At 41.4% G+C, this 27603-nt stretch overlaps 1 protein-coding gene across 3 annotated transcripts in view; it reads left to right on the forward strand.

Moving 5' to 3' along the window:
• The window catches only part of Psma8 (proteasome subunit alpha 8), a 39657-nt gene extending 12451 nt beyond the window's left edge, over positions 1 to 27206 (forward strand). The window contains exons 3-7 of one of the 3 annotated variants that reach the window (XM_021214848.1): positions 3031 to 3155; positions 7634 to 7756; positions 22492 to 22611; positions 22833 to 22895; positions 26245 to 27206. In XM_021214848.1, the coding sequence (XP_021070507.1) occupies positions 3031 to 3155; positions 7634 to 7756; positions 22492 to 22611; positions 22833 to 22895; positions 26245 to 26337 (524 nt within the window). In that variant the 3' untranslated portion in view covers positions 26338 to 27206. Of the gene's footprint in view, positions 1 to 3012; positions 3156 to 7633; positions 7757 to 22491; positions 22612 to 22832; positions 22896 to 26244 lie in introns of all 3 variants that reach the window. The other 2 variants (XM_021214847.1, XM_021214849.2) reach the window with 2 other exon arrangements.
• The last annotated feature ends 397 nt before the right edge of the window (positions 27207 to 27603 follow it).

A 27603-nucleotide genomic window follows, 5' to 3' on the forward strand; every position in this document is an offset into this window, starting at 1 on the left:
GAACTCAGAAATCTGCCTGCCTCTGCCTCCCAAGTAAATACTTTTTTAGTAAGAGTTTCTGTGGTTATTGGGTTTTGCATTGATTATGTTTTATCATTCTTTAAATATGTGCAATTTCTGATTGTGGATTAAGCGTCTGTTTCCCCAAGGCTGGTAGTATGGAACATATTTTCTTGTGCATATTTGCCTTTTTACATTGATTAAGACATGTCACTACATTCTGCATGGCTTGACACCTTAACCTGCCTGAAGATAGCAAGGGTATGAAGAAAGGAGAGACTCACAGACACAGGTACAGAATAGCTGGGGTCAGGTGGGTTGTGTGATGGGGCCTCACTGGCTGATTGACCAGCTTGGAACCTCAGCACATCCATTATATTCAGCACATGGGGAGGAGCTGGGTGGTCTTGGTAGGAGGTGTCTAAAGGGGAATAGTCTCAAGCTGTGACTATCTGGGGGAAGTGCAGTTGTTAGTCCTGCACATACTGGCTAATTGTTCCTAAACACCCCAACTTGAGTTTGCACTTGGACCAGAGGAAGGCTTTGTCATCACTCTGAGCTTGACCCTGGAGGAAGGCTTTGCCAATTCCATGGGTCTAGGGCATTGATCCTTGACATAGCCATGCAATCAATACACTCCCACTCAGCACTTCTGCCTTCTCTTCACACATACATTCACCCAAGGAGTCCTCAGCTACCACAACACTTCTCATCACTTTCCCCCCTTAGTTTTTTGTTTTTTAAACAGGAATTTTATATTAACCCTTAATATGCTCATTCAACAACAACAACAACAAAAGGTCCTTTATCATACTATGCATTGTAATTGTCACAAAACAATTCTTGACAAATCTAAAAGATGACATCTTTATTATCTTTCTGCTTGGAAAGGAATGAAACTAGAAATCAATAGTGGTAAGGCAAACTTAAAATGCACGATTGTATTTCAATTAATGTAATTCTAAACTGCCATGGATTAAAAGTAAATCAATAACTACCATAAGCAGAATTAGGAAATATTTTGAGAGAAATAAAAAAAAATGAGTATCAATGGTATAAAAACTTATGGATGTAGCTAAGCCAGTGCTGGGAGGAAAGGGAAGTGAACACAGAAGGAGTCTTTACCAGCAGTGACTCTACGCTTCAATCGCAGAACAGAGTGACTCCAATGGTAGCATCACACCGAGATAAACAGATCAAGGATAATAGAAAACTACAGCAAAAGTTAATTTTTGAAAAGGTGAACAAAATTAAGAAGCTAAGTGTATTGAGTAAGTAAAACCATTTCTCAAGTAAAATGAGAACTGAAAACAGGGGTCATTGTTTCCACTTGCACAGAAATACAAAGGATTTAGGAGAATATGTGTGCCAGTGCATGCTGACAACATTCATGCAGTGCACAGACTACCTGGTCATTCAGTCAAGAGCTCAGAAGATGTCTGAGATGATGACTCCACACTAACAGGGCATGAACGGCGAAGGGAGAGCTAGACAGTTGTAGCAACTGAATCAGAAAAGTGGATCTGGTATCACTCAGTACTACTCCTTGGTTAAAAAGAAACACAACAAATTTGAAGGTTACCTCAGCACAATTAAAGTGCATGTGAATAACTCACAGCTGATGAATTGATTCATGATGAACAATTGAAACGTGACGTCTGTAACTACAACAGACAAGAATATCAGCTTTGTCACTTCATGTTCTGTCCAGAGTAATTAGTCAAGGAAAAGACATAAAACACCCTATCTGTAAATGGAAGATAGGAAAATATTCTCTGCTCACAGGTAACCTAATCTTACATGTAGCAAATCCTGTAGACTCTACAAAGAATTGTTAGACATACTAAGAAATGTGTCTGGAATGAGATGGCACATTAGCAAATGTCTCTGTCAGCTCAAGAGTGAACATAGTCTGAGCTGTAAATGACTTTATTCAGAGAAGAGAATCATAAAGAGATGCTAGAGGGCCGAGAGCCACAGAGAGTGTGCAGGGGTGGAGGAAGCGACCTGCAGTCAGTCCAGCTGCTGGGCTCAGGAAGCTGAAATTACAGTCACAGGCAAGTCACTCAAGCCTGGTGACACAGAAGAAGCATGCTAGTGGAGGGACTTGCTGTGACCCTGACACCTTTAGCCTGCCAGCATCAAAGTCAAAGTTGAGTTTGCCATGCTTGTGTGACAGACATTCACCTGCTGAGCCATCTCCGGAGAAACTACCACTCTTAGGTATGTTTAACATCAGTGTTTCTCTACTTGTGGGTCACAGTCACATTGTGAAGAGGACACACTCTTAAGTAGCTTACCTGAACTATTTCTAGCTGCATAAAACTTTAACCCCGGGGGTGGGTTAGGCCACCTCTTGTCAGTCATTTCTTGGGGATGATGTCAGTACAGAGAATTATATATGTACACGCGCGCGCGCGCACACACACACACACACACACACACACACACACACACACACACACGCCAAACACCAGTGTGGTCCTTAATTTATACAAACACTCAGTGTTGTGTTAGTCACATGCTGTAGTCACTCTGACTTCAGCTAGAGCACGCACTGTCTCCTCATAGACATGCTGAGAATTAATCTTAACCTTTTCGGTTATTTTAACTCTATCAGAGGTCCACCTGTCTTAACATCTTTGATTTCCAAAGTTTTCATTTTACAAAAAAAAAATGATAATTGATATATCACAGTTATTCAAATATACTCTGAATACAATGACTATGTGCTTCAGGATAGAGTATTGTTCTTGCTCTCGTAAGAAAATAAAACCAACTTATTAATAATGTTTAAAGAAAACTGCTTACTATTTTCTCTATAAATGAGAGAGTGAAATTAGGCTTAAAAAGGAAATAAATAAAAAGGAAATAAATCACAGTTAAGGCATGTGGCATTTTCTAGATCCTTTATGAAGGCATTACTGCAGGGCAAAGGATGCTATAAGAGAGAATTGAAAACTAAACCTTTCGACAAGGAAATACATTTTGAGACATGTTTAGACTTTAAAGTTTTGACTGTTTTTGCAGGCCTGACAGCAGATGCTAGAGTGGTGATCAGCAGAGCGCGGGTGGAGTGCCAGAGCCACAAGCTCACAGTGGAGGACCCTGTCACTGTAGAGTATATAACTCGCTTCATAGCGACTCTAAAGCAGGTGAGCTGGCACTCTTAGCATTGCTCTTCAGTTTTCTGTTTTCCGCCGTCATGGGTCCTGTCTGAGAAATAAGCAGGCGCTCCAAGCATTTAGTTCACAGCCTGCCTTAGGCTCCCTGTTTATGGTCAGAGTTACTTCATTCACTTATCTGGGTAAAGTGAGCTGCATCGCCAGAAATCAAGATCAGTTTCAATTCTTGGAGTTATTATTATTATTATTTAGAAAATGTCAGATTTTCAAAGGAAAATTTTAACCTTCTGTAGACACAGTAATATCATTCCTCAAAGTTTTCCAAAGTATTATCAATTATTTCACCAGCAAACCAAAGTCCACCTGATCGGGTTTAGATATGATACCTTCTGAATGCATGCATGCCCTATCATTGAGCGCTGAGGGCGACGGTGGCACGCAGGCCTGAGCTCTCTCTTGCAGCATGTGTGCTTGGGTGTGGCAGACTCTCCAACTGTGCTGTTAGCTCTGCTGGTCATTTGAAAGTAACGTCACTTCAGGTTCTTTCTTGTTCTCCCTCTCCCTGATACCCGATCACATTATTTCTGGTTTGATTATTGCTTGTTCTTATTTTTAAAATTGTATTATTAATTAGGTTTTAAGGAAAGGGTTACTAGATTGGAGATTAGAATTGATTTTAAGGCTCTTGTTATATGTGCCAAACAGCTTTCTAGAAGGATCGGTCCTGTTTATGTTGTAGAGCCCAGCTACCCCAGAGGCTCGTGAGCGCTGGTTTGCAGTTTTCTTTCTTTTGTAAGTGAGACGTGTGTCATGTAATAGTTTATTTAATTTGTGTCTTCCAATTAGTGACATTGAATTTTCCCACATGCTGGTTCACTCTTTTCATTTCTACTTGAGCAAATTGTCCTTCAACAGGAACGATGGTGTTTTTTTTTTTTGTTGATTTTTGTCACCTAACCTCCTTTAACAAGATGCTCAGTGTACAGATATGCCAATTTATTTTTAATCTTTTCTAAAAAGATTTATTTATGTATACAGTATTCTGCATGCATTTATGCCTGCATGCCAGAAGAGGGCACCAGATCTCATTATAGATGGTGTTGTGGTTGCTGGGAATTGAACTAAGAACCTCTAAGAGGGCAACCTCCGCTCTTAACCACTGAGCCATCTCTTCAGACCCTGAATGAACATTTTTAGTTACATATTTATTCTGGCATGTGACATGTGTCAGTACACACATGAGGACAAGCTGAGGGAGTTGGTTCTCTTCGAGTAAGGAAGGTCCTGGTGACAAAACTCAGGTGAGGCTGGGCAGCAGGTGCTCTGCCCACTTGGCTGTCCTACAAGGACTACATTCCTCTTTTCAAGTCTGTTTCTGAATGTAAGGATATTCCAGTAAGTATATATTGTATATTGAACAAATCCCCCCATATCTATCCTATATTCCTGTCCTCTCTCTCTCCCACTCTGCCGCCCACTAAAATCCCCTCCATTGCTCTGTGGTTTCACTTCATTAGTGCATATATAACATGTCATTTGTACATACATGACACATCATTTGTACATGCATTACTCATCATTTGTACACACATGATTTTATGTGTTTATATAAAATATAGGATTGTTTCCAATTCCATTCACTATCCTACAGCAGAGTAAGTAATTTGTTTTTTTTTCATGGTTGGAACATTCTGGTGTGTGTGTGTGTGTAAACCATATGTGCATACCATATTTCCTTAATCTGTCCCTCTGTTAACAAGCAATTTGTCAAGAGTAGTCTGCAAAAGCTGTAACTTAAAGATGGAATTCTGGCTTTCCTTTATCTTACTGCTTTTGGGAAGCATGTGAGTTTGTTTTCAGGCATGAGCGTGGGTGTTAGACTGCCACTCGCCTTGCTGCCTTGTGCCTCTAACTGCTCTGGCAAAGAAGATAGCCCTAACTCTACATGGAGACTTATAGGTGCTTTATAAATCCAAATTTGCTGAATAATATACATCAAATCATTGTTGTGGTTTTTTAAAGTTTGTTGCTTCATTTTAGAAGAAATTCCAAAATTTTTGTATTGTTACTTATATATTTTGTTTCGATTTTCCCAGTTGTAAGAAAGGAATCTAGCACAAAAGCAGGCCAGGGAACATCTCACACGCACAAGGCTCTTACATGTGGCTTTTAAAGCTGCTTTTGGAGAAATCGAGGCCTTGAGAATAGACTGTGGAAGCACAGTTGTAAGTCTGTGAAAGTAAGATAGCCACTGTGAGCTCTGCACCTCCAGGCCAGAGAAGTCTCACACGCACCTTACAGATTTAACTTTCTTATATTACCTTTTTACTAAAATGCAAAGACTGAAAAGTCAAGTAAGAAGGTCTTTCTTCTAAGATATTATCTAATGCATGTACTTCATACCTCAGAGTAAACTAGAATATTAGACAGTACACAGGAATTAAACATAACCTGTATTTTAAGAGAGGATATTTATATTCATAGCTTAGTAGTTTATACATACATTACTAGCAAATCATGGCATAATAAACTTGAAAAATGAGAAAATAGATCCCACATGTAGATAAGACTGAGAGAAAGCCACTAAAAACCTGTTTCTAACCACAGAATAATACAGAGCTACATCCAGCCAGAGTTAAGTAAAGTTACCTATGTATTCAGTCCTTAGCCTTCTGTCAGGGCTGTCTCTTCATATGACCCACCTCAGTGAGAATGCCACTCCTTGGAGCACAAATCCAGGAAGTTCCCAGGAACAAAAGTAATAAGAAATATAATTGGTTTCAGTGTCTGCATGGGAAATCTGTGCTTTTCTTCAAGAGAAACAAAAGATCCCTTTTCTTGGGACAGAAGGAGATGACACAGCGCAGTGAACAGAGAATATTTGGTAACAATATTATCTAGTAGGGGTAGCCCCTAACAGTAGCTACAGTGTTCCTCTAGGCAAACAAGGGCGGCCTCCGAGCACAGCTTATTGACTTAGCTCCCCTGACAAGCAAACAGACGCCCAGCCTTCCACTGGGTCAAAGAGATTTCCAGCTGCCTTCGTCGTGGTCCTTTTGTTGTGAAGAGACACCATGACCATGACAACTCTTATAAAGGAAAGCATTTAATTGGGCCTGCTTACAGTTTCAGAGGGTTAGCTGACTATCATGATGGGGAGCATGGTGGCACACAGACAGACACGGTGCTGGTGCTGGAGAGGAGCTGAGAGGTCTACATCTGGATCCACAGCCAGCAGGAAGAGAGAGACACAAAGCCTGGCTTGAGCTTTGAATACCCTAAAGCCCTCCAAAAGGCCACACCTACTAACTGCTAAAATAGTGTCACTCTTCTGGTGACCAAGCATTCAAATACATGAGCCTCTGGGGCCATTCTTATTCAGGCTACCACACATCCATTCATACTTGGTGGGCTGAAGAATGAAATCCATTTGACATGAAAAAAGGAGAGGGAAGGAAAACAACAACCAAAGTGGGTAAGGAAGTGGGGGGATTGAGGGGGAAGGCATGGCTGAGAACAACATTTATATGGTAATCTAAAATTTTATTTAAAAATGGGAAATAACAAAAGTGGAGTAGGGATCTTTTAAGAAAAAAAAAGATATATTAGCAAATTTGTGATTCTGTTTTACAGATCACACACATTGATTTATTTAAAATGTCATTATGAATTAACAATAGTCAAGAAACACTAAATACAATAAAATTAGAAAAGTAGGGGCTGGCCGGGCAGTGGTGGCGCACGCCTTTAATCCCAGCACTTGGGAGGCAGAGACAGGCAGATTTCTGAGTTCAAGGCCAAGCCTGGTCTACAAAGTGAGTTCCAGGACAGCCAGGGCTACACAGAGAAACCCTGTCTTGAACCCCCCCCCCAAAAAAAAAAAAGTAGGGGCTGGAGGGATGGCTCAGTGGTTAAGAGCATTTAACTGCTCTTCCCGAGGATCAGATGTTGTTGGGGCCTAGCAGCTTGTAACCACCTGTAACTCCACAGTTCCATGGGATCCCTGCTCACATCCACACACCCACATGAAGACACATGCACATAATTAAAATTAGTGAAAAGATTTTCAAAAAATAATCAGAAGAGTAGGTAATTTTGATGGCAATGCTTTAGTTACTAAAATTTTATCTAATATGATAGTGTTCGTGGTGGTTTGACTTAAGAATGGCCCCAATAGGCTCATCCATTTGAATGCCCAGTGGCCAGGAGTGACCCTTTTGAAAGGATTATAACAGTTAGGAGATGTGGCCCAGTTGGAGTGGGTGTGTCATGAGGGGGTAGGCTTTGAGGTTTCAAAAGCCCACACCAGGCCCAGTCTCTCTTTCCTTTAGCCGCTTCTCCAGAACGACTTCTGTCTGCTTCCACGCTCCCTGGCATGATGATACTGGACTAATAACCCTCCAATTACATGCTTGCTTTTATAAAAGTTGCCTTGGTTATGGTGTCTCTTCATAGCAGTAAATAGTACCTAAGACAGTGTTATAGTAAAAACAAATTTGATTTTTTAGAAATATACCCAGAGCAATGGACGAAGGCCTTTTGGTATTTCAGCCTTAATTGTAGGCTTTGATGATGATGGTATCCCAAGATTGTATCAGACAGATCCCTCCGGAACTTACCATGCTTGGAAAGTGAGTAACAAATTTATTAATTTTTCATAGAAGTTGTCAGATAAATGCTTTAATTTATTGCAAAATTTGTAATAAATGTAAATGCTTTATTGCTTTCAGGGACATGACAGAATTATGTTGCATTAAAATATGGACAGTGACACAGACTATAAATTGTAGTCATTTCACTCTTTAGAAATGATGGTTTATGATTGTGTAAGACCTTAGTTTAATCTGGCCATGATGGTACATGCCTGTAACCTCAGCTTTTATGAAGCTAGGACCTCAGAATTGCTGGGAGTTCAAGAACAGCCAGGGTTACCTAGTGAATTTCAGGTCAGCCTGAGTGAGATCTTGTCTCACAAAACAAAACAAAACACCCAAAACAGATGAATAAACACCACATTGAGGTTTGATGCCTATTAATATTTTATACATGCATATCATTGGATTCCATTCATATTTGTTCGTCCATTACCCTTCCTCTTTCTTACCACCCCTACCTCGCAAACCTACTTGTAAGGAGAAAGTGTAATAATTTTCTTTCTAAGTCTGATTTCTATAGCAAAATAATTTGTTCCATTTATATGTATGGATGTTTTGTCTGAATGCATGCATGTCCAGTACTCTCAGAGGCCAGAAAGGTAATCAGATCCTCTGGAACTGGTGTAATCCATCATGTGGGTGTGCTCTTAACTGCTGAGCTATGTCTCCAATCCCATGTCCTCTATTCTAGGAGTCAGGTAACCATAAACTCCAATACATACTATGTGTTAGTATATAGCAATGATCTTCATATAATAAGTGGAATTGTTTTTCTTCAGGGGAGGGGGCTGGAGAGATGGCTCAGCAGTTAAGAGCACTGACTGCTCTTCCAGAGGGCCTGAGTTCAATTCTCAGCAACCACGTGGTAGCTTGCAACCATCCATAATGGGATCTGATGCCCTTTTCTGATGTGTCTGAAGAGAATGACAGCGTACTCACATATATTAAATAAATAAATAAATCTTTAAAAATGTTATTACACTTATTTATTTGTGTATGTGTGGTAGTGGCAGTAGTAGGTTTTTTCTTCTGTCCTCTGGATCCTGAGGTTCCAGCTGAGGGTCGTCAGGGTTGGCAGGCTACACGTTCTGCCAGCAGAGCCAGCTCCGTGCCCGTACTTGCTTTCTCTGCCTTCCAGTCATTGCCCCAAACAAACTTAGTTGTTATATGATCAGTCTTGAAATATTTTTTAAGCTTACTATCTTCAGTTTGCAGTTATCTTTACAACATTACTATCCATTCTAATGTCGTTTTAAAGTTGCATAAGTGGTTTTCCTTTCAGATTGTCTAGTGCCTTAACTCATCTGGAAAAGGAGTTTTGTTTTGTTTCCCATTAGTTAGGAAAGTGAGAGACTGTTCAAGTTTTTCAAACTTCACCAGTGACCCGCATTTGAAGCGTGTTCTGCTCTGGTATCTGCCAAAGTCAAATGGCGGTCTTCGCTCTAGTCCAGTGAAAATATGTTCTCTGTAGAAACATGAGGAACAGTTTCTTTGTGCTCTCAGAAAACACTTCCCAGATGATTTCGCCTCAGTGATGCTGGTCTCTTCTTAATCACCAATAACTTCTTAGCTCCAGTTAGCCAGCATCAATTGTCTCAGTAGTCCCCTCTAGACTCAAAAGCCAGAGGCACATGGCCAAAGCTGATACTTCCTGGAGCTGGAACCTGACCCCTTGTTCTATTACATCTTCGTCAGATTTCTGTTTTCTAACTCCTTCACTGCTTAAGCTAGGCTATCCAGGACCTTGCTCTGTAGATTGACCTTGAACTCTGAGATCTGCATGACCATGTGTCCTGAATGCTGGGATTAAAGTCATGTACCATAGCACCTGAACTTAACTTTTTCTTTTCTTTTTTTCTTTTTCTTTTTTCTTCATTTTTTTGTTTTTTGTTTTTTTGAGACAGGATTTCTCTGTATAGCCCTGGCTGTCCTGGAACTCACTCTGTAGACCAGGCTGGCCTCGAACTCAGAAATCCACCTGCCTCTGTCTCCCAAGTGCTGGGATTAAAGACATGCGCTACCACTGCCCAGTTTAACTTTTTCTTTTTTCTTTTTTTAAGATTTATTTATTATTATATCTAAGTACACTGTAGCTGTCTTCAGATGCACCAGAAGAGGGCATCAGATCTCATTACAGATGGTTGTGAGCCACCATGTGGTGTCTGGGATTTGAACTCAGGACCTTTGGAAGAGCAGTTGGTGCTCTTAACCACTGAGCGCCATCTCTCCAGTCCTTAACTTTTTCTTTACCTGGAATTTGCCCTGTTCTAGGTTTGCCATGAACTCAGAGATCTGCTTGCCTCTGTCTCCTGGGATTAAAGACGAGTGCCACCATGCCTAGGCCTAAGCTTTTCATGGCTACTATGCCTCAAGATCCAGATCAAAATCCTGTGTCCTCCATTTTTGGATTATAGTGCATTCCAGATTAAAAGTCCTAGTGAAAACAATAACCAATTAATAATAACACCTAACATTATAAAACTATTTCTTGTTCAGTGGCAAACAATAAGCTTAGCTGAGTGGGATCTTGCCTCAAAGTCACCATTCCCTTAATCTGCTTAATTAAATCCTTGAACACAGGATTTAATTCCATTTTACTTCCTGGTGCCCCTGTATTATATGTACAATTTGTATCTTTCTTTTTTAACCTTGCTATGCTTGATTAAAACAACTTTTCATGAGAGTAAACTAGAAGACAAAATCTCTGCTGGACTTTTCTGAGACTTTGTTTTGTCAATGCAGTTAATCAACATCTCTTTATCTTAGCCTCAGGTAGACTCTTCAAATAAGGGCAAAAAGCAGCCACATTCTTCACCAAAATATAACAAGAGCAGTATCTAGGCTACATACAGAGATGATTCCTCTGAAACCTCTTGAGCTAGGTCCCACAAATCAAATCGCCCTCAGGAACACTGTCTTTCATGCTTCTACTAGGATGTCCCATTAAGCCCACTTAAAGCACTCCACTGCTTTCTAAATCCCAGGTCCCAAACCCACATTCTTCCAAACAAAAGCAGTCAGGCCTATCACAGCGATGGTTTCAACTTACATCTTATAAGGGTTTTATTACTCAGAAGAGACACTAGGAACAAGGCAACTCTTATAAAGGACAACATTTATTTGCGGATGGCTTACAGTGACATTCCTTAGGGTCAAGCATATTCAAACCACCACAGATACTCAGTGTTCTTTATCAAAGACCTTTAAATCAGAGTGACCAACAGGCTTGGCCAGTTTACAACTATTTCTATAGTTTAGGTGATAGGAGACAATCTTATAGCAACCAACCCAAAGGGGATTGTCCAATTGCATCCTGCCCTAAGAATAGATGGGTTCCATAACTGTATCTCTTCTGGCCTGCAAGCTGACTGAGTCTAATAGCTGTGCATTTTAGTATCATATCAATCCAGGAATATTAGTGATTGCTTCACTGTCAGCATGTGAGTTAAGCTGGGGAGTGGGGTACTATTCTTGCCAGTTAAGTCTAGGCATCTTGCAAATGTGAGCAAGTGAACAGTGATTACCACCTCCATAGATTTAAATGATAATTGGTGAAGATTGCAGGTGGGAACTTTATTGCACCTCTGGTTGAATAAGGTATGGGCAGGTGAGTCACTAGCTGGCTAATTAGACTGTGCCCCTGAGGTTACCAGCTGAAGGCTGAGGCCTTATAAATACTCGGAGAAGTCTTTGAGAGTTAGTTTCCCATTCCTACCCCTTTGATATTTTCAGCACTTCCTCAGAGGGCAAGATTGAATATCTGGAACCCAATGAAAATGCTAGGTCAGTCGTCAAGTGATTGGCCAGATCATTGTGTTGTCACTTTCCTTCCCATAGTATATCTCATAGTATATACTATAGCTGTGCCTCTACAGCCCACAGGAAACACTCATAACAACACTAAGAAAACCACTCAGTTTTTATATGTGGACAGGTAAACTGATTACATGTGGTAAAGCTGCTGATGCTAGAGCACCAAGCCTTAGTGGTACTTATTACTCTACAACATCATGAATTTGCAGCAAGTAAATGAGCAAATTCAAGTTATCTTTGATAAAAGAGTAGATTCTGTTAATTGCTGCTGTAAAATTCTGGCTACATGAGCAGCCCTTTAGCTTTTTGTGTGATGGAGTGATCACAAGCATACAGCACATCTGTAAGCATAGTGGGAATTATGCTCAGAAACACAATTAGGTCATTCTTTCCCTTGCAAGTCAAAACTGCCCGTACTTAATAGCACTTCACTGTGTCTCATAGAACAATAGACAACAATGGTGTTGATTAAGATGTGAATTTTGCCAGGATGTGTTCTCAGGATTGAACAGGCTGGGCCTGTTTCTGCAGAAAACACCAGATACTATTTGTTGCTAATGATACAATTCAAGGTTTTAAGCAAGATTTAGAAACATCTATCTATCACAATGTGCCTGACAGTTTCTCAGTATTCCTTTGATGAAACTATTGGTAAAAAGGAGTTTACTTATTTGATATTTTAGAAATGAGATAGGTCAACAGTCAAAATGTTTGTATAATTCAGTGAGCCAGTGTTTTCCAGGTGACCAAGGCACAGTATAAAAGATTCAAACTACCAATGATTGTCGACTATTCAAAAAGTTAAAACTGGTCGCAGCATCTTGTTACTGAATGAAGAGAATAAAAGATTTTGGGACCAGCCTGAGATGTGTACAGCGTACAGAGAAGCCTTTACAAAAGCAAAGCAAAATCAAAACAAAAAAATTTGCAATACTGTCACTATCAAGAACAGAATTCTAAAAATTGTAGGGTTATTTTGTTTGCTTGCTTTGTTGTTTGTTTGCTTTTAGACAAACTCTTTCTGTGTGGTTCATGCTGGCCTAGAACGCATGTCTCAGCTTCCTGACTTCTGGGATTATAGGCATGTACAACTTTATCCTAACAAGAAATTTTTTGTTTACTTTAAAATAATTGTTAGCCAAGAGACTTTAGTGTAAACAGTTTTAATAGTGCCAGTTTAAAAAGTGTAAAACACGTGGTTCCAGATTCCACCCTGTAATCAACTGTTAGAAAGCAACTACCTTGAATAGAACGTGAACATTTCACTGAGAAAGACATTAAAATGTCCCTTCCTTTCTTATCATTCAAATGATGCCATAGTTCACCCAAATTAATAGTATTTCAAAACAGTGAGTGCGAATTAATAGAAAAATTCTGCTTGTGTGTATGTGTGTGTGTATTAAATTTTTTTAAAGTTTTTTTCTAAGATGTATTTTTATGTGTGTGGGTTTCACTTGCATATATGTCTGTGTACCATGAATACGTCTAATACCAGGAGAGGGCATCACATCCTTTAGATGTAGACTACAGGTGGTTGTTCAGTTGCCATGTGGATGCTTGGAATGAAACACAGATCCTCTGGAAGAAAAAATTGTACTCTTAACTGCTGAGCCATCTCTCTGCTCCTCAAGTTTACTTTTTTAAAAAGTATTTTAGTTTTAATTAAATTATAATCACGCCACTTTCCCTCTTTGCTTTCCACCCTCCACCACCTCCTCCCTACCCTGCTCTCTCTCAAATTTATAGCCTCCTTTTCTTCACTCTGTTACACACATATGTATATGTGTGTGTGTTTGTGAGAATATGTGTGTATGTATGCACACACACAAAATTGCTGAGTTTGTGTATTTCATGTTGCTTTTATTATTTATAGATCTTAGGGTTATCCGTGTTGTATTGGATAACCAACTAGAGGGCTCATCTCTGGGGAAGACTAATTCTACCTCTCAGTAATTATTAGCTGCCTGCATCTCTCCGTAGAGGTGGGGCCCTGTGATATTTTCACATCTCCACTGGCATGGTCACATAGAAAAGGTAGCTTAGGTGTCTCTCTCATCTCAAAGGACACAAAAATTAAAGTCCTAGTTTAAAAATCTCATTTAACCTCAGTTATCTCACCAAACATCTTAGCTTCAAAACTGTCTTATTCAAGGGTTAGGACTTCAACTTATGAATTGAAGGAAACAACAAAATCTAGTAAGTTAATATAAATTTTATGGTTTTATTTAAAATGGTAGTTTCCAAAGCAGGGGTATGGCCGGGTTGGGTGGGGTAGGGTGGGGTGGGGTAGGGTGAGGAACTGTGTGAGGATATTGTAAGAAAACCCTTGTTTGAAAGCAGTTTGCAGGGCTGGTGAGATGGCTCAGTGGGTAAGAGCACCAGAGTGCTCTTCCAAAGGTCAGGAGTTCGAATCCCAGCAACCACATGGTGGCTCACAACCATCCTTAACAAGATCTAACACCCTCTTCTGGAGTGTCTGAAGACAGATACAGTGTACTTACATATAATAAATAAATAAATCTTAAAAAAAAAAGCTTAAAAAATGATTTAAAAAAAAAAAAAAGAAAGCAGTTTGCAATTCAAGCCTCCAGAATTTTGAGAAATTTCCGTTCCTGAAGCCACCTAATTGGTGGTATTTTGTAATGGTAGACCAAAAAAAGACTAACACAGCAAACATATAATAGGCTTGTTATTTTTAAATGAATTAAGAATTTCAACATTGTCTCAGTGTTCTTTTCTTTCTTTTCTTTTCTTATTTTTTTCAAGACAGGGTTTCTCTATTAACAGCCCTGACTATCCTGGAACTCACTCTGTAGACCAGGCTGGCCTAGAACTTAGAGAGATTTGCCTGTTGAGATTATAGGTGTATACTCCACTGACCAGCCTCAGTGTTTATTTCTAAATATTGGGGTTGGACCTTGTCTTAGTCAGGGTTTCTATTCCTGCACAAACATCATGACCAAGAAGCAAGTTGGGGAGGAAAGGGTTTATTCAGCTTACACTTCCATACTGCTGTTCATCACCAAGGAAGTCAGGACTGGAACTCAAGCAGGTCAGGAAGCAGGAGCTGATGCAGAAGCCATGAAAGGATGTTCTTTGCTGGCTTGCTTCCACTGGCTTGCTCAGCCTGCTCTCTTATAGAACCCAAGACTACCAGCCCAGAGATGGCACCGCCCACAAGGGAACCTCCCCAACTTGATCAATAATTGAGAAAATGCCTTACAGCTGGATCTCATGGAGGCATTTCCCCAACTGAAGCTCCTTTCTCTGTGATAACTCCAGCTGTGTCAAGTTGACACAGAATTAGCCAGTACAGACCTCATTTTATGCCATAGCATTTACATGCTATGTAAATTAGCTTGATACTATTTTATGGTAAAAGACTCAGATGCCACTGAGTCAGAAGCAGTACTGAAGTGGAAACTTAAGGGTTCTTTGGAAAGTCAGTTGGGTTGGATGGTGTTTTGCTGGGACAAACACATGAAGGAACAATTTGCTGAAGCAGACACAGGTGAAAGGATGTTCTGCTAAAGCAAGCACATGAAAGGATATGTGATAAAAGGATTCTTTGCTAGCAGCACACATGTCTACCTTACATTGCACCATTGAGCTCCATTTGTCAGGACTCCATAGAGATAAATGCACCAAAAACTTCTGGTGTTGTGCTACAGATTCTTGCTGATTCATCGAACTTGGGCCAGTTGGTAGAGTGATGTCACTAAGTCTAGTCCCCTCCTACTTGTAACACCACTTCACCAGAGAATCTATGTTATGCTCCAGGTAGGAAATGGTCCTTTCTAGGCACTGGATATCTTTGTCTATGTCTGCTTTTAAACTGTTATAATTCTTTTTCTGTAATGCCACTGCTGGCTCAGTCTAGTCCTGCCCCTAGAATCAATGCTAAGATCAAAGAGCTAGGTTCTCTTTTTCTGTTTCATTAGGCCTCTCTCAGTTTGTCCTATCAAAGTTTTCAGCACCATTCCTCTGAATAGTAGATTATATGGGGCACTAATTGAACCAAGATGTAGAACCCATCTGGGGTAGAAAAATTAAGAACTGCCCCGTCCACACAAGGGGTCAGTCCTGTTAAGCAGGCTCACTCATTTGGAGTGGACTATGGGAATGGTCTGATCACAGAGGTGTTGATGCAACAAGGGGACCTTTCCCAGGCAGATACGCTGTTCTGATATGATCTGGACGGTTAAAGCCAGACCTTCCTGAGACCATCTACATGCATAATCCCTTTTAGAAATGTCGCATTATGGCATTAACCCTATACCTTTATAAAAGGTGGGTCTGAAATATAATATAACCACAGGAGGTGGTAAGTCCAGGTTTGGAAGCATTTAATATCTGGAAGGTATTTACCATCATTGACCAGAGGGGACTGGCTGATTCTGGTTGTTCAAGAGGGAGCTCTGGAACTTAGGGTCCCTGAGATTGGGTAACTAATAGTAACGTAGTTGTTGGTCTAGAAGATGTTGGGACCAGTACTGGTTTAGGGGGTGCTAGAATTTGATTTGGGCCTACTGCCATTGGTGATTTGCCTGTGGTTGGCCTCATTAGGAGTTAGACTGTAAAGAGTAACCCAGGATTGTAACCCTCGTTGATGCTGAGCCAGAGACCCCAAGATTTCCTGGCTTCCCATCTCTTGGCTTGTTTTCCCTTGTCAGTGACCTGAGCAAAACTTTGGGATTATCTCTTTGTTGGGCAACCATGGTAAGGCCCTCTTTTGACATCCTTCACCCTCTTTTTCCAGTGACTGTTTCATATCCCAGGCAGCACAGTAGAACTGTTCGGGATCCCCATATTTGACAGTTCTTTTTGCCCTGGACATAGGAAAAAGTCCTCCATCTGCATTCAGGGTGTGAATCTTGAGGAGTCTGTAGGGTGTTGGGCCATGAGTTATCACCCAAATGGTGTAAATCAAAAATCAAGTCTGGGAACCATGATACTCCAATTTGTCCTTTTGTACAAGCCAGATGGGCATGATAGCCAGTCTCAGAATTTTCAATCGCCCAAGTTAAATCAAAAGGCTGGTGTAGGTTAGGGGTTGCAGTACACACAGTTAGCAGGGACAGGAGACTCAGGACCATGTCAATTTTAACTTGAGAGGATTGGTGTCCCTTTAAACCTTCCATTCCACTGAGGCTGCCGTCAGGGAGTCTTCTTTAGTGGAGAAGAGATTATCAGGTCTGGCATGTGTGTAGTGCACGCAGGCAGTAATTCCATCCATTTGGATGGTAGTTGGCAAGGTCAAGAGGATGATGCAAAGTCCTTTCCATCTGGTTCAAGCACGCCTTGGTGAAATCTCCTCACATAGGCTCAGTCTCCTGGTTGAAACTTGAGGTTCTGGAACCAGGCCTGCTTCATAAAGAGCACGTAATTTGGGCCAAACATGTTTATGAGACCATTTGGTAGCTCTGACCCTAAATATTAAATCATCACCCTCCAGTTCTGCAGTGCCTGATGACTGCAGGCTGGGTACAATGGGGGCTGGGATAACCCCTTACCTGACATCGGGCAAAGGGAAGGCGCATCACCCAGTCCCCACCAGTCTCTAAGGCTAATTTAGTTAAGGTCGTTTTTTAATGTTCTATTCATTCTTTCTACCTGCCCTGAACTTTGGGGTTGGTATCATCCCAGGTAGGCTGATGAGTAAAGAGGTCAATAAGGTCCTTAGGGTTCTCAGAAAATGGGCATTTTTGTCCTCCAATTATAGAAGTTGGCAGCATCGAAGGGCCAGTAGTGGTGAGGTTGATTTCTATGTTGGTCTGCTGGCCCCATTGCCTGGAGAGGCAGAGCAGTGGAGTCTGCTTCCAGCCCTCTAGAGTCAGAGGACACAGTGCACCTACTTCTTGTGCCCTGTGCAGATCCCCCTTCTGACCCCAAAGCTGATGCCACTGGGGCAGGTAGCAGGGTTTGAGCTAACTCCAATTGTTCCCCATCATCCCCCAGGCAAAGGGGATCCATAAGGAGGAGGGCAGAAACAAGGTCTTTGGGGTACAGGGTAGAAAGGGGCTGTTGGTCTAGGAGGTTCTTGCTCATGGGTCACCAGGATTGGAACTGTTCCTATTGATAAAAAAATATTAGCAAGGGAAAAGAGGAAAGGCTTAATCCAAGCCGGAGGGTTAGTAACTAAATCCTTTCAGACTTCTATATAGGGGGCATGATCAGGGTACCCTGGATTCTTTTGAGACACTTTAGTAGGGTGCCCTTGAGCTTTTTGAAACACTTCATCTTCTACTGCCAATACCGTGGGAAGATGGAAGGTCTCCAGTGGCCATCCAACATCTAGAGCCAGCCATTCCGAGCTTCAAAATGGCCATCTTCCCCTTCTCCTTATCCAAAAAAAAAAAAAAAAAAAAAAAAAAAAAAAAAAAAAAAAAAAAAAAAAAAAAAAAAAAAAAAAAAAAAAAAAAAAAAAAAAAAAAAAAAAAAATAGCTGCTCTGCAACTGAAAACAAAAGTGAATCCAAATGCGGCACAGAAGGAAAGTAACTGATGGTGGAACTCTCTGTTTTCCACCAAAAATTCTTCTGATGGGTGTGCACCTCATCCACCTGGGTTGGGGGAGAGGGCGTCTCCTTGACCACTGCAGCTGTGACCCTCCAGTGCTTCCACTCCCTGCTATGTATACTGACACTTCGAGACTTTTTCATTTTTCAAAAAAAAAAAAAAACGGAAGTAAGAACAGACTCAGACAATACACAAAGTCACAAGAAACTTACCGGCCAGTGCCAGACCCTCTAGTTGGGTCATGGGACTCGGAATTTCCCGACCAATGCCCAGATCAACAGACCCCTAAAGTGACCACCAGGAACCACAACTCTGATGTGAGCATGCAAGAGTCTTTTTCAGGCTTGTGGCTCGGCCACAAGCCTTCCTTATGCAACAGGATAGGAGCGCCGCTCCAAGGTCTGGGGGAAAGGGATCTATAAAGGAAAAAACTGCAAGCTGGAGTTTCCAAGCTTTGGTGTTGCATGAGAGGGTAAAGGGATGTTGGCCTTTAAGCTGATTGTTCACAACATCTGGTCAAACCACAAGGAGGGGCCGTACAGCAAAAAGCAGCATCTTGACCTGGGAATGACTTATGTTTTCTTAGCCCACTCTGTTCTTATCTGCAGCTGATGTGTCTGTTTGCAACTGCCAGACACATTTCTTGTTTTTCTCAGAACTGAAGGATGAGGGCCATGCCTCTCTAAGGGCAAGTCAACTTAAAATGGAGTCTGAAAAACAAAATGAAGTTTATTCTGCTACTTTAACGCCTTCATCTGCTTAGCTGTCCACCCCGCCCTTGCCTTCTTGGTTCAGTCACAGTAGTATCTTCTGTTCTTCTACACCAGCATGTGTCTTCCTCACAGTTTTTCTCTTTGGTTTTCCCACATGTTTTGAGAACAGCCAAGGTCAAGGTGTGAAGATATTTAGAAGGCAGTTTGACAGTTTGCTCACTTAGCAAAATATTAACAACAGGGTTTTCCTTAGGGCCAGTGATTTGCTAGTCACAAGGTTTTGACCAGGATTATAGTTCCAGGAATAAATCCCTTCCTGTGAAGAAGGCCTAAAAAACAAAGTAGCTAGTTGCCACATAAGTGTCATGGCACTATTGCATTAGTAGGTAAGTATTGCAGCATGAAGTGTCCAATTCTGATAAGATCATTGATATGACTTCTGGCTCAAAAGTATCTTCTAGCACTATAAACAATATCCAGAAGAGAGGACATTTCCCAGTTGATTTGGGATTGATTTCTCCTGTCCTACAGCCAGAATGTCACCTCTCTTTTTCGTATCATAGGAGAACACTGTGCTGTCTCATTTTGTGTCAACTTGACACAAGGTAGAGCCATCAGAGAGGAAGGTGATCCAATTAAGAAAATCTCCATAAGATCAAGCTGCAGGCAAGCCTATAGTGCATTCTTTTTTTTTTTTTTAAAGATTTATCTATTTATTATATGTAAGTACACTGTAGCTGTCTTCAGACACTCCTGAAGAGGGAGTCAGATCTTGTTAAGGATGGTTGTGAGCCACCATGTGGTTGCTGGGATTTGAACTCTGCACCTTTGGAAGAGCAGTCGGGTGCTCTTACCCACTGAGCCATCTCACCAGCCCATAGTGCATTCTTAATTAGTGATTAATGGGGAAGGCTCAGGCTGATGGTCTTGAATCCTTTAAGAAAGCAGGCTGAATAAGCCATGAGGATCAAGCTAGTAATCAGGACCTCTTCATGGCCCCAGCATCAGCTCCTGTCTCTAGGTTCCTGCCTTGGTTGAGTTCCTGTCCTGACTTCCTTTGATGATGAAATGTGATGTGGATGTGTAAGCTGAATAAATCCTTTCCCCCTCAACTTGCTTTTTGGTTATGGTGTTTCACTGAAGTAACAGAAACCCTAATGTAAACACATTCAGATTTTACTTTGGAAAATTAGTTGACTCTTCTACTAGATGTTGCACATGTCTGCTGAGGTTTGGTTCTTCCTGGGATCACATGGTCTCAAGAAGAGGACTTAGGAGTCTTTGATTTTCTTGGTCTAACTCATGGGGCCACTGACAGAGAACGCAGACATTACAAAGCAGGAAGAAAATGTACAGTCTCAACTTTGATTGTCTATTGCAAACTAATGCTATGAAAAACTAACAGAGACTGGTGGGATTATGTAGGCAATGCTCTCAGGATGAATATTTGTTGAAGGGGCAAGAGAGTGACCCCATGGAAAGCTCTAGATCTGTGGCAGCTCCTCAGTTTTCTTTCAAGTTGGGGTGAAGGGATCTAGATATTACCAGTTCTTCTCTTAGTCCTGTCCTGACCTAGGCATTGTGGTGATTTGAACAAGAATGTCCCCCATAGGCCTCCATAGGTAGTACCGTTGAGGGGGGTGGTGTAGCTTGGTGGAAGAAATATGGGACTGGAGATGGGCTGAGAAGTCGGTGCCTGTCCCACTTCTAGTTTGTTCTCTCTGCGTTGTGATTGTGACTGAAGGTGTTATCTCTAAACATTCAGTTCCATCCCCCTGTTGACATGCCTTGCCACCGTTAACTATCTTCTTCACAGAACTATAAGTCCAAATCAGCTTTTCTTCTGTAAGCTGCCCTGGTCTGTTGCGTGTAGTTTTAAAAACACGTTACCGCCTTTGCTGGGGAGCTGCAACCACGCTCTGGCCCCTTCTGGCTTCTTATTGCTCCATCCGGCTTAGTCGAGGATCGATCACAACCATACCCTAACCCGAATTCTCAAAGGTGTTATTGGGGGGGGGTGAGACAGGGTTTCTCTGTATAGCCTTGGCTGTTCTAGAACTCACTTTGTAGACCAGGCTGGCCTTGAACTCAGAAATCTGCCTGCCTCTGCCTCCCAAGTGCTGGGATTAAAGGCGAGCACCACCACGCCTGGCTTAACAAAAGTGGTTTTAACAGAGATTAGCACACTGAAGGAGAGGCCTGCTCCACACTGGAGCAAAGTGAAGGGTGCTCTCAACTAGGCCTACAACTTGTGGCAGGAAAAGGCCTCGGCATACAAAAGCTGCTGCACATCAAATTTGGGGGTGAGGGTCCAGCCCAGGTTGGCAGCCACCCTTTGGCAGTGGTCCACGTGGTACTAGCTTTTGATGCATGAAAAAACAAACAAACATGAGCAGTGTTACAGAGTCTTCTCTCAGTTTCAGAGAGCCTTGGAGGCCAGTGTGTGGCCGGGTGAGCTCTGTGAAATGTGCTTGTAAGACTTTCAGGATTCAGGGAAATTTTCTAATAAAACACTGGGAAGCAACCAGGTAACACAAAATTATGAGAAGCAAATTAGTCCTGATAACCATGCCAAGCAGAAGCGTTTACTTTTGATGTTAAGAATTCATATTGGGCAGGGCAGTGATGGTGCATGCCTTTAATCCCAGCACNTGGGAGGCAGAGGCAGGCGGATTTCTGAGTTCAAGGCCAGCCTGGTCTACAGAGTGAGTTCCAGGACAGCCAGGACTACACAGAGAAACCCTGTCTCAAAAAAAACAAAAACAAAAAAAAAAAAAAAAAAAAGTCTGGCTCCAACACACACACAAAAAGGGGATAATCCAGTCCTATTTAAAAAAAAAAAAAAAAGGATGCATATTATCCTTGCAGAGGATCTGAGTTGAGTTCCCTGCTCTCGTATCAGGTGACAGGTCTTTTGGCTTCTGTGGGCAGATATTCATACATACACATACTCAGAAATAATATCTTTTACAAATGTTCCCACCACAGATGCGTCATTGTGCAGTGGGTGGTAACTGCTGTGGACCTCCTAGCTGATTACAGTGCTGAGCCTAAGTGTCCGTGGAGGGCTCAGCTACAAATGAGACATCTGTCACTTCACCCCGAGGCTCAGAGAACCATCTCAAAGGAGAGGGCAGAAAGAATGTGAGGCACAGAGGTCAGGAGGACGGGACTGCGACTGTCCTCTTAACAAGACAGGACACTGCATCTGTAACTTACAGCAGCCTGGGTTGCTTCACAAGGTCAGGTCCACATTGGACCATGGGTGCTAGGGGGTGAGAGCTCATGATCCCCACCCTGACTGAGACCTGTGGCCAGGGGATGCAGTCAGTTTCTGCTAAGGGTGTGGCTCTGGTGGGTAACTACAGTCCATAGCTGATCCAGAAGTGTATATGGGCACACAAATTGGACTCAGTGGGTTGTTTAAATAGAGGACATAAATGTGGGGATTTTAGAGAGGTGAATGTAGATCTGGAAAGATTTATGGAATACTTGGGGGTCATATTATGGATTAATCACATAGTAACAAATGACTCTCTAAAATGCTTGTCAAATTTTCACTTTATGATTCTAATATTATTCAACACTGGAGTAAACCCCCCAAACCTGATCATATATGGTAACAAAAAACCCATTTGTATCAATAATTTTGTTTTAATTTTTCTAGGCAAATGCAATAGGCCGGAGTGCTAAAACTGTCCGGGAATTTCTAGAAAAAAATTACACAGAAGATGCAATTTCAAATGACAACGAAGCTATCAAGTTAGCAATAAAAGCTTTGCTCGAAGTGAGTGACCTTGTATGCTGCGTTCTGAGAATTTGCTTTGGGTTTCTTTACTTCGTTTTCTTCATTTTACACAAAATTTCCAGAAGTAGATTGTTGTTTGTTTATAATGTTGAAGACTCACACCCAGGGCCACACACACACACATACCAGGCACACACTGTACCACTGAGCTGTACCCAAACCAGCTGAAGAGGTCCTTATGTGTCCTTGCTCCATACTAGGTTGTCCAGTCTGGCGGAAAGAACATTGAACTGGCTATAATAAGAAGAGATCAACCTTTGAAGGTAAGTTACTGACCAACGTAGAGATACTACTAGCATGGTTGGATAAATGTTAAAATGCTGTTAGTCCCTGTGAATTGCCATTGCAAGCATGCTCCATCCATTGAGACCACAGCTGTCTCTGGGCTGAGAGTTGCTAGTCTGCTAGCTTACTGCAAGCAGGACCATACTCCTGGCTTTGTGAAGACTTAGAGGTGATAAGAGCTTGATACAGATTGCCCATTTAGTGTTCATGCCTGTCAGTAGGAACCCTTATAGTCTGCCCACCCAGAGAGCAGGAACTTGTGTTGCCACCACTATATGAAAGGACCTTCATACTTTCTGATCACTGCAGTTTTTCCTCTGGTTCTGAGGAGCTAACCCAAGGCTTTGTGTGTTGTATGTGCTACACACTTCAGTCCTGTGTACATCATAAGCACTATCCCACTGAGTTACATGCCTCTGTCCTGTGTGGTGGATTTTCATCTGATGTCTCTACATTCCACTTGCAAATGCCTTGATCCTCTTTCACATTTTAATTTTAATCTCTAGTATAATAACCTTTTCATATATCTTGGTAATAATCCTAATATTGCTTTTATGCCTTTCTTCCACCATTATGAGTTAAAAATCAGAACAACTTTTCAGATTATTATGAGAGTAGCCTCAGTGGCTTAAGAGCATTTCTTATGTGGTTTCTTGTCCCTGACATAGAATTGTTAGCAGTCTCATTTGCCAATAGTTCTTTACACAGAATGTATGAAACCTCTCAAAACATGGGAAACTGTACTAAAATATGCTTAGAAGATGGATTTTTATATATGTTTTCCTTTGTGTTTAAGGAAAGTATTTTCAGAAAAAAATTCATGTCAAATTCAGTAGTATGAAAAATAATGTGAGTGTGTGTGTGTGTGTGTGTGTGTGTGTGTGTGTGTGTGTGTGTCTGCATGCTGCCACTTTTCCAAAAGATGGGACAAGAAGATAGGACAGCAGCAAAGTTACAGTAAATAACAGGAATGGGGACAGGGTCTTGGAGTAGACCCCCTGCCCAGCCCCACAGAAACAATGGAGTGTAAACACAGACTGTGGGGGCTGGTGAGATGGCTCAGTGGGTAAGAGCACCTGACTGCTCTTCCAAAGGTGCAGAGTTCAAATCCCAGCAACCACATGGTGGCTCACAACCATCCTTAACAAGATCTGACTCCCTCTTTGGGAGTGTCTGAAGACAGCTACAGTGTACTTTCATATAATAAATAAATAAATAAATCTTTAAAAAAACAAAACAAAACAAAACCACAGACTGTGGGGATGAGTCGTGGGCTAGGTAGGTTTTCAGCTCTGACAAGACTTCAGGGACAGATACACCAATACCAGAGAAGCTCTGAAGCCACAGAAACCAAGATTGTTTCTTTAGCTATGCCACAGGCATACCTGTTGGGGTGGATACACACATACAAGTTATGCATGAGTTGGTGACAAGTGACTGGAAACAAAGTTATAGTGTCATTCCATGTGACAGCTCAGCACAGGCTGCACTGTGAGTAGAGCACTTTGAGTTAGTAGACCTACGTTAACATGCTGAGGTGTACTGTCCTGAGTCTGCGCTCTAGCAGATCAATTCGTTTTGGAGGATGACCTTGAGCAAATTGCCCCCATCATTAGTTTTCAGCTTTCTCCTATACAAAATGAGGCTATTAATTATTCCACCCAAGCATCGCTATATAACCTACCATGATGATACATCCTAGCACTCGGGAGACCAAAGCAGTGGTTCCCAAGTTCTAAGCAAGCCATGGCTACACAGCAAGACCTCCTACCTCAAAGAAGTATGGGACAGGTATAGTTTTAATCCCTGCACCCAGAAGGCAGAATTGGGCAGAGCTCTGTGAGTTTAAGGCCACCCTCGTTTACATAATGATTTCCAGGGCAGTTAAGGCTACATAGTGAGACCCTGACTCAAAAAAGGAAACAACAACAACAAAAATCCCACCCCCATACCACTACTAAAATGCCATTAGTAAATAAAATAACATGAAATGGTTGTGTTCTATGCAGTAGATTCTTATTGAATTGTACTCATTTCAGTCAGTATAATTACACAAAAAGGAGACATGAAATATGTATGTGTTCTTATATACAGAAGTAGAAAATACCACAGTTTGGTTCTTGGCCTGGTTAGCCAGGTTTCTATAATGTCTAGATAAAGTATCAAGAAAAAATGTAAATAAAATAGTCTGCTAATGGAGGTGGGGGGCTGGAATAAAGGGATAATAGTAAACAGAAGGAAAATGATTTGCCTAAAAGGGAAAAAACACAATATTTCTTATGAGCAATGTCAAAAGTTTTTTAAGGGTGGAAATTCAGAAAGAAACCTTGGTGCACAAATAAAGGTTAAGGATGATAACCAGGCTTTAGAAATCTCAGCGGAGCTGGAAGAAGTTGGAACTGGCACTGAAGTGAGGTGACGCAAGAGGTTGAGTGGTCTGAAGCTGCAGTGAACGCAGAGCTCTGGGAGAAATGTGTCTCAGACTCTCCTCCCATTCCACAGAGCCAGCTGATCATCTTTTTAAATCCCTTTTTATCCCATTATGAAGGACCAGCTATGTCATGCTCAGATCTCTTTGCCTGGTTCATTCTGTGTTCCTAGAACAGGGTGTTTACCCTTTTTGGAAACTGTATCCTTACTGTAAGCTTGTCTTAGTTGGGGAGGCCTTCACAGAATTATTGTAGAGTGGATGACTTAAAATCCAAATATTTCTCTCAGCCCTGAAATCCGTATCAAGTGCCGGCATGATCAGCTTCTAGTGAGGAGTGTCTCCTCATACTATCCTCACAGGTGTGTGTATACACATGCACTCACACTGTCGTCTGTCTGGTTCCTGCCCCCCAATCTGGGCTAGAACTCCTTCCTTACCCTCTAATGCATACCCTGTAATAGGAAGTACAGACAGGACAAGAAGTGGCATCAAGCTACAAAACTCAAGGCCCCTACCTTTCCAAGGTTCCACTGCTTTCCAAAAGAGCACCAGGTTGGCACCAAATGCCCAAAATACCCGAGTCTGTGGGAATCTTTCACATGCTAGCCATAGCAATGCTGAACTGTGTAAGAGAAGCACACAGTAGGAGGAAAGGGGGAGTTCTCAGAAATCAGCATGACATTCACAGAGTGACAGTGTATGTACAGGATGTGTAAGGAAGTGTCATGCCCTGCCCTGCAATGCTGCTGGCTGTCACAGGCCTGAATTTAACCTCCTTAGTACAGGTGCGTCACTTTGAGGTGTTTTGTGGCATTTTGAGGTTATACGATACAAAGTTACAGAGAGAAAATATTCAAGTATTGGTATAATTTTTTTTTGATGTTTTCTTTTCTCAGATGTTTAGTGCCAAAGAAATCGAATTGGAGGTAACTGAAATAGAAAGGGAAAAGGACGAAGCAGAGAAGAAAAAGTCAAAGAAGTCAAGCTAATGCCTAGGATCACTGGGAGCTGACCATCTCTGCTGATTAGAGTTTCTTCCTGAGGTTTTAGAAGAAACCAAGGAGTTGGAACCAACCACTGAGTTTTTCTACATTCATCTTCAAGAATGTCAGATGTTTTCAAGCATAAGTTAATGGGAAGATTTTCTTTAAAATTCCTCAGTTCCATATAATTCTGATAGTATACTGTGAAACTTGCATAGTATTATTGCTTTTCTTCATACAAGCAAATTCTAGGGGAAAAGAAGACGATTTTTAAAGTTAGTAATGTTTTGAAGTTTGTCTCTTCTCTGTCAGTTAAGGAGCTAGTCATCTCAAAATAAACTGAACCATGAGCTGCATTTCTTGATGAATGGTAAGGACATCAATGTGTTGATGAGGTGTCAACAATTTGATAAAATCTATATGTGCTGACTCCAGAGGCTAAAGCAGAAGGATTGTAACTTAGGCATTGTGTGATAGATGCTAAAAAATATAAGGACAAGAATAAGCTCAGATTATTGGTTTTTCTTTTTTAAGATAGGATCTCATGTAGCCCACACTGGCCTTGAACACCCTTTGTAGACAGAGGATGACCTTGAACTCCTGATCTTTTTATCTTCACTTCTCAATGGATAATTTGTGTGTCCCCCCATGCCCATCTAGACTTAGTTTTTGTCCTTATTACTATATAGTAGGAAGGTGGACATTAAGTCACAATCATTTTCATTTGGGATTAATGTTGTGAAACTCTTTATGACTGCCTTCTGTTCTAATTTAGAGGTTCTAATAGAGCTTCAAGGCTGCGTTCCAGATCATACTCATCTTTGTTCTTACAGCTTGCCTAGGATGTGACTTAATAAATGCGTATAAAGTTGGTAGCGTATAGAGTGTCTCTTTCAGAGGGCAGAACACTAGGTAGAGCAAGGGTAGAATAATTACCCTACCTAGCTGCTTGCGAAGAACTCAATTTGTTCATCTCTTTGCACTTGGTGGACGGCCACACAGTTAGTGAAAAATACATACACATATATAGACATATATGTTTATCTGCACATACACATACAAAATGGATTCCTAAGGCAAAACAGGCAAACTTCCAGGAGTGAGAGACAGCATTATCATACAAAAAGATATGGCTTTAAGAAAGCTGAAGGCACAGTGATTTGACGTGACCTTCATATACTACTCATCTGGTTAGATACATGCTGAGAAGACATGGAACTGTCCCAAAGTGATCAAAAAAATGTCATATGATTGCATCCAATCTTACAAATT

This window comes from Mus pahari, chromosome 15 (genome assembly GCF_900095145.1).
Source record: "Mus pahari chromosome 15, PAHARI_EIJ_v1.1, whole genome shotgun sequence".
NCBI classification, from domain to species: Eukaryota; Metazoa; Chordata; class Mammalia; order Rodentia; family Muridae; genus Mus; species Mus pahari.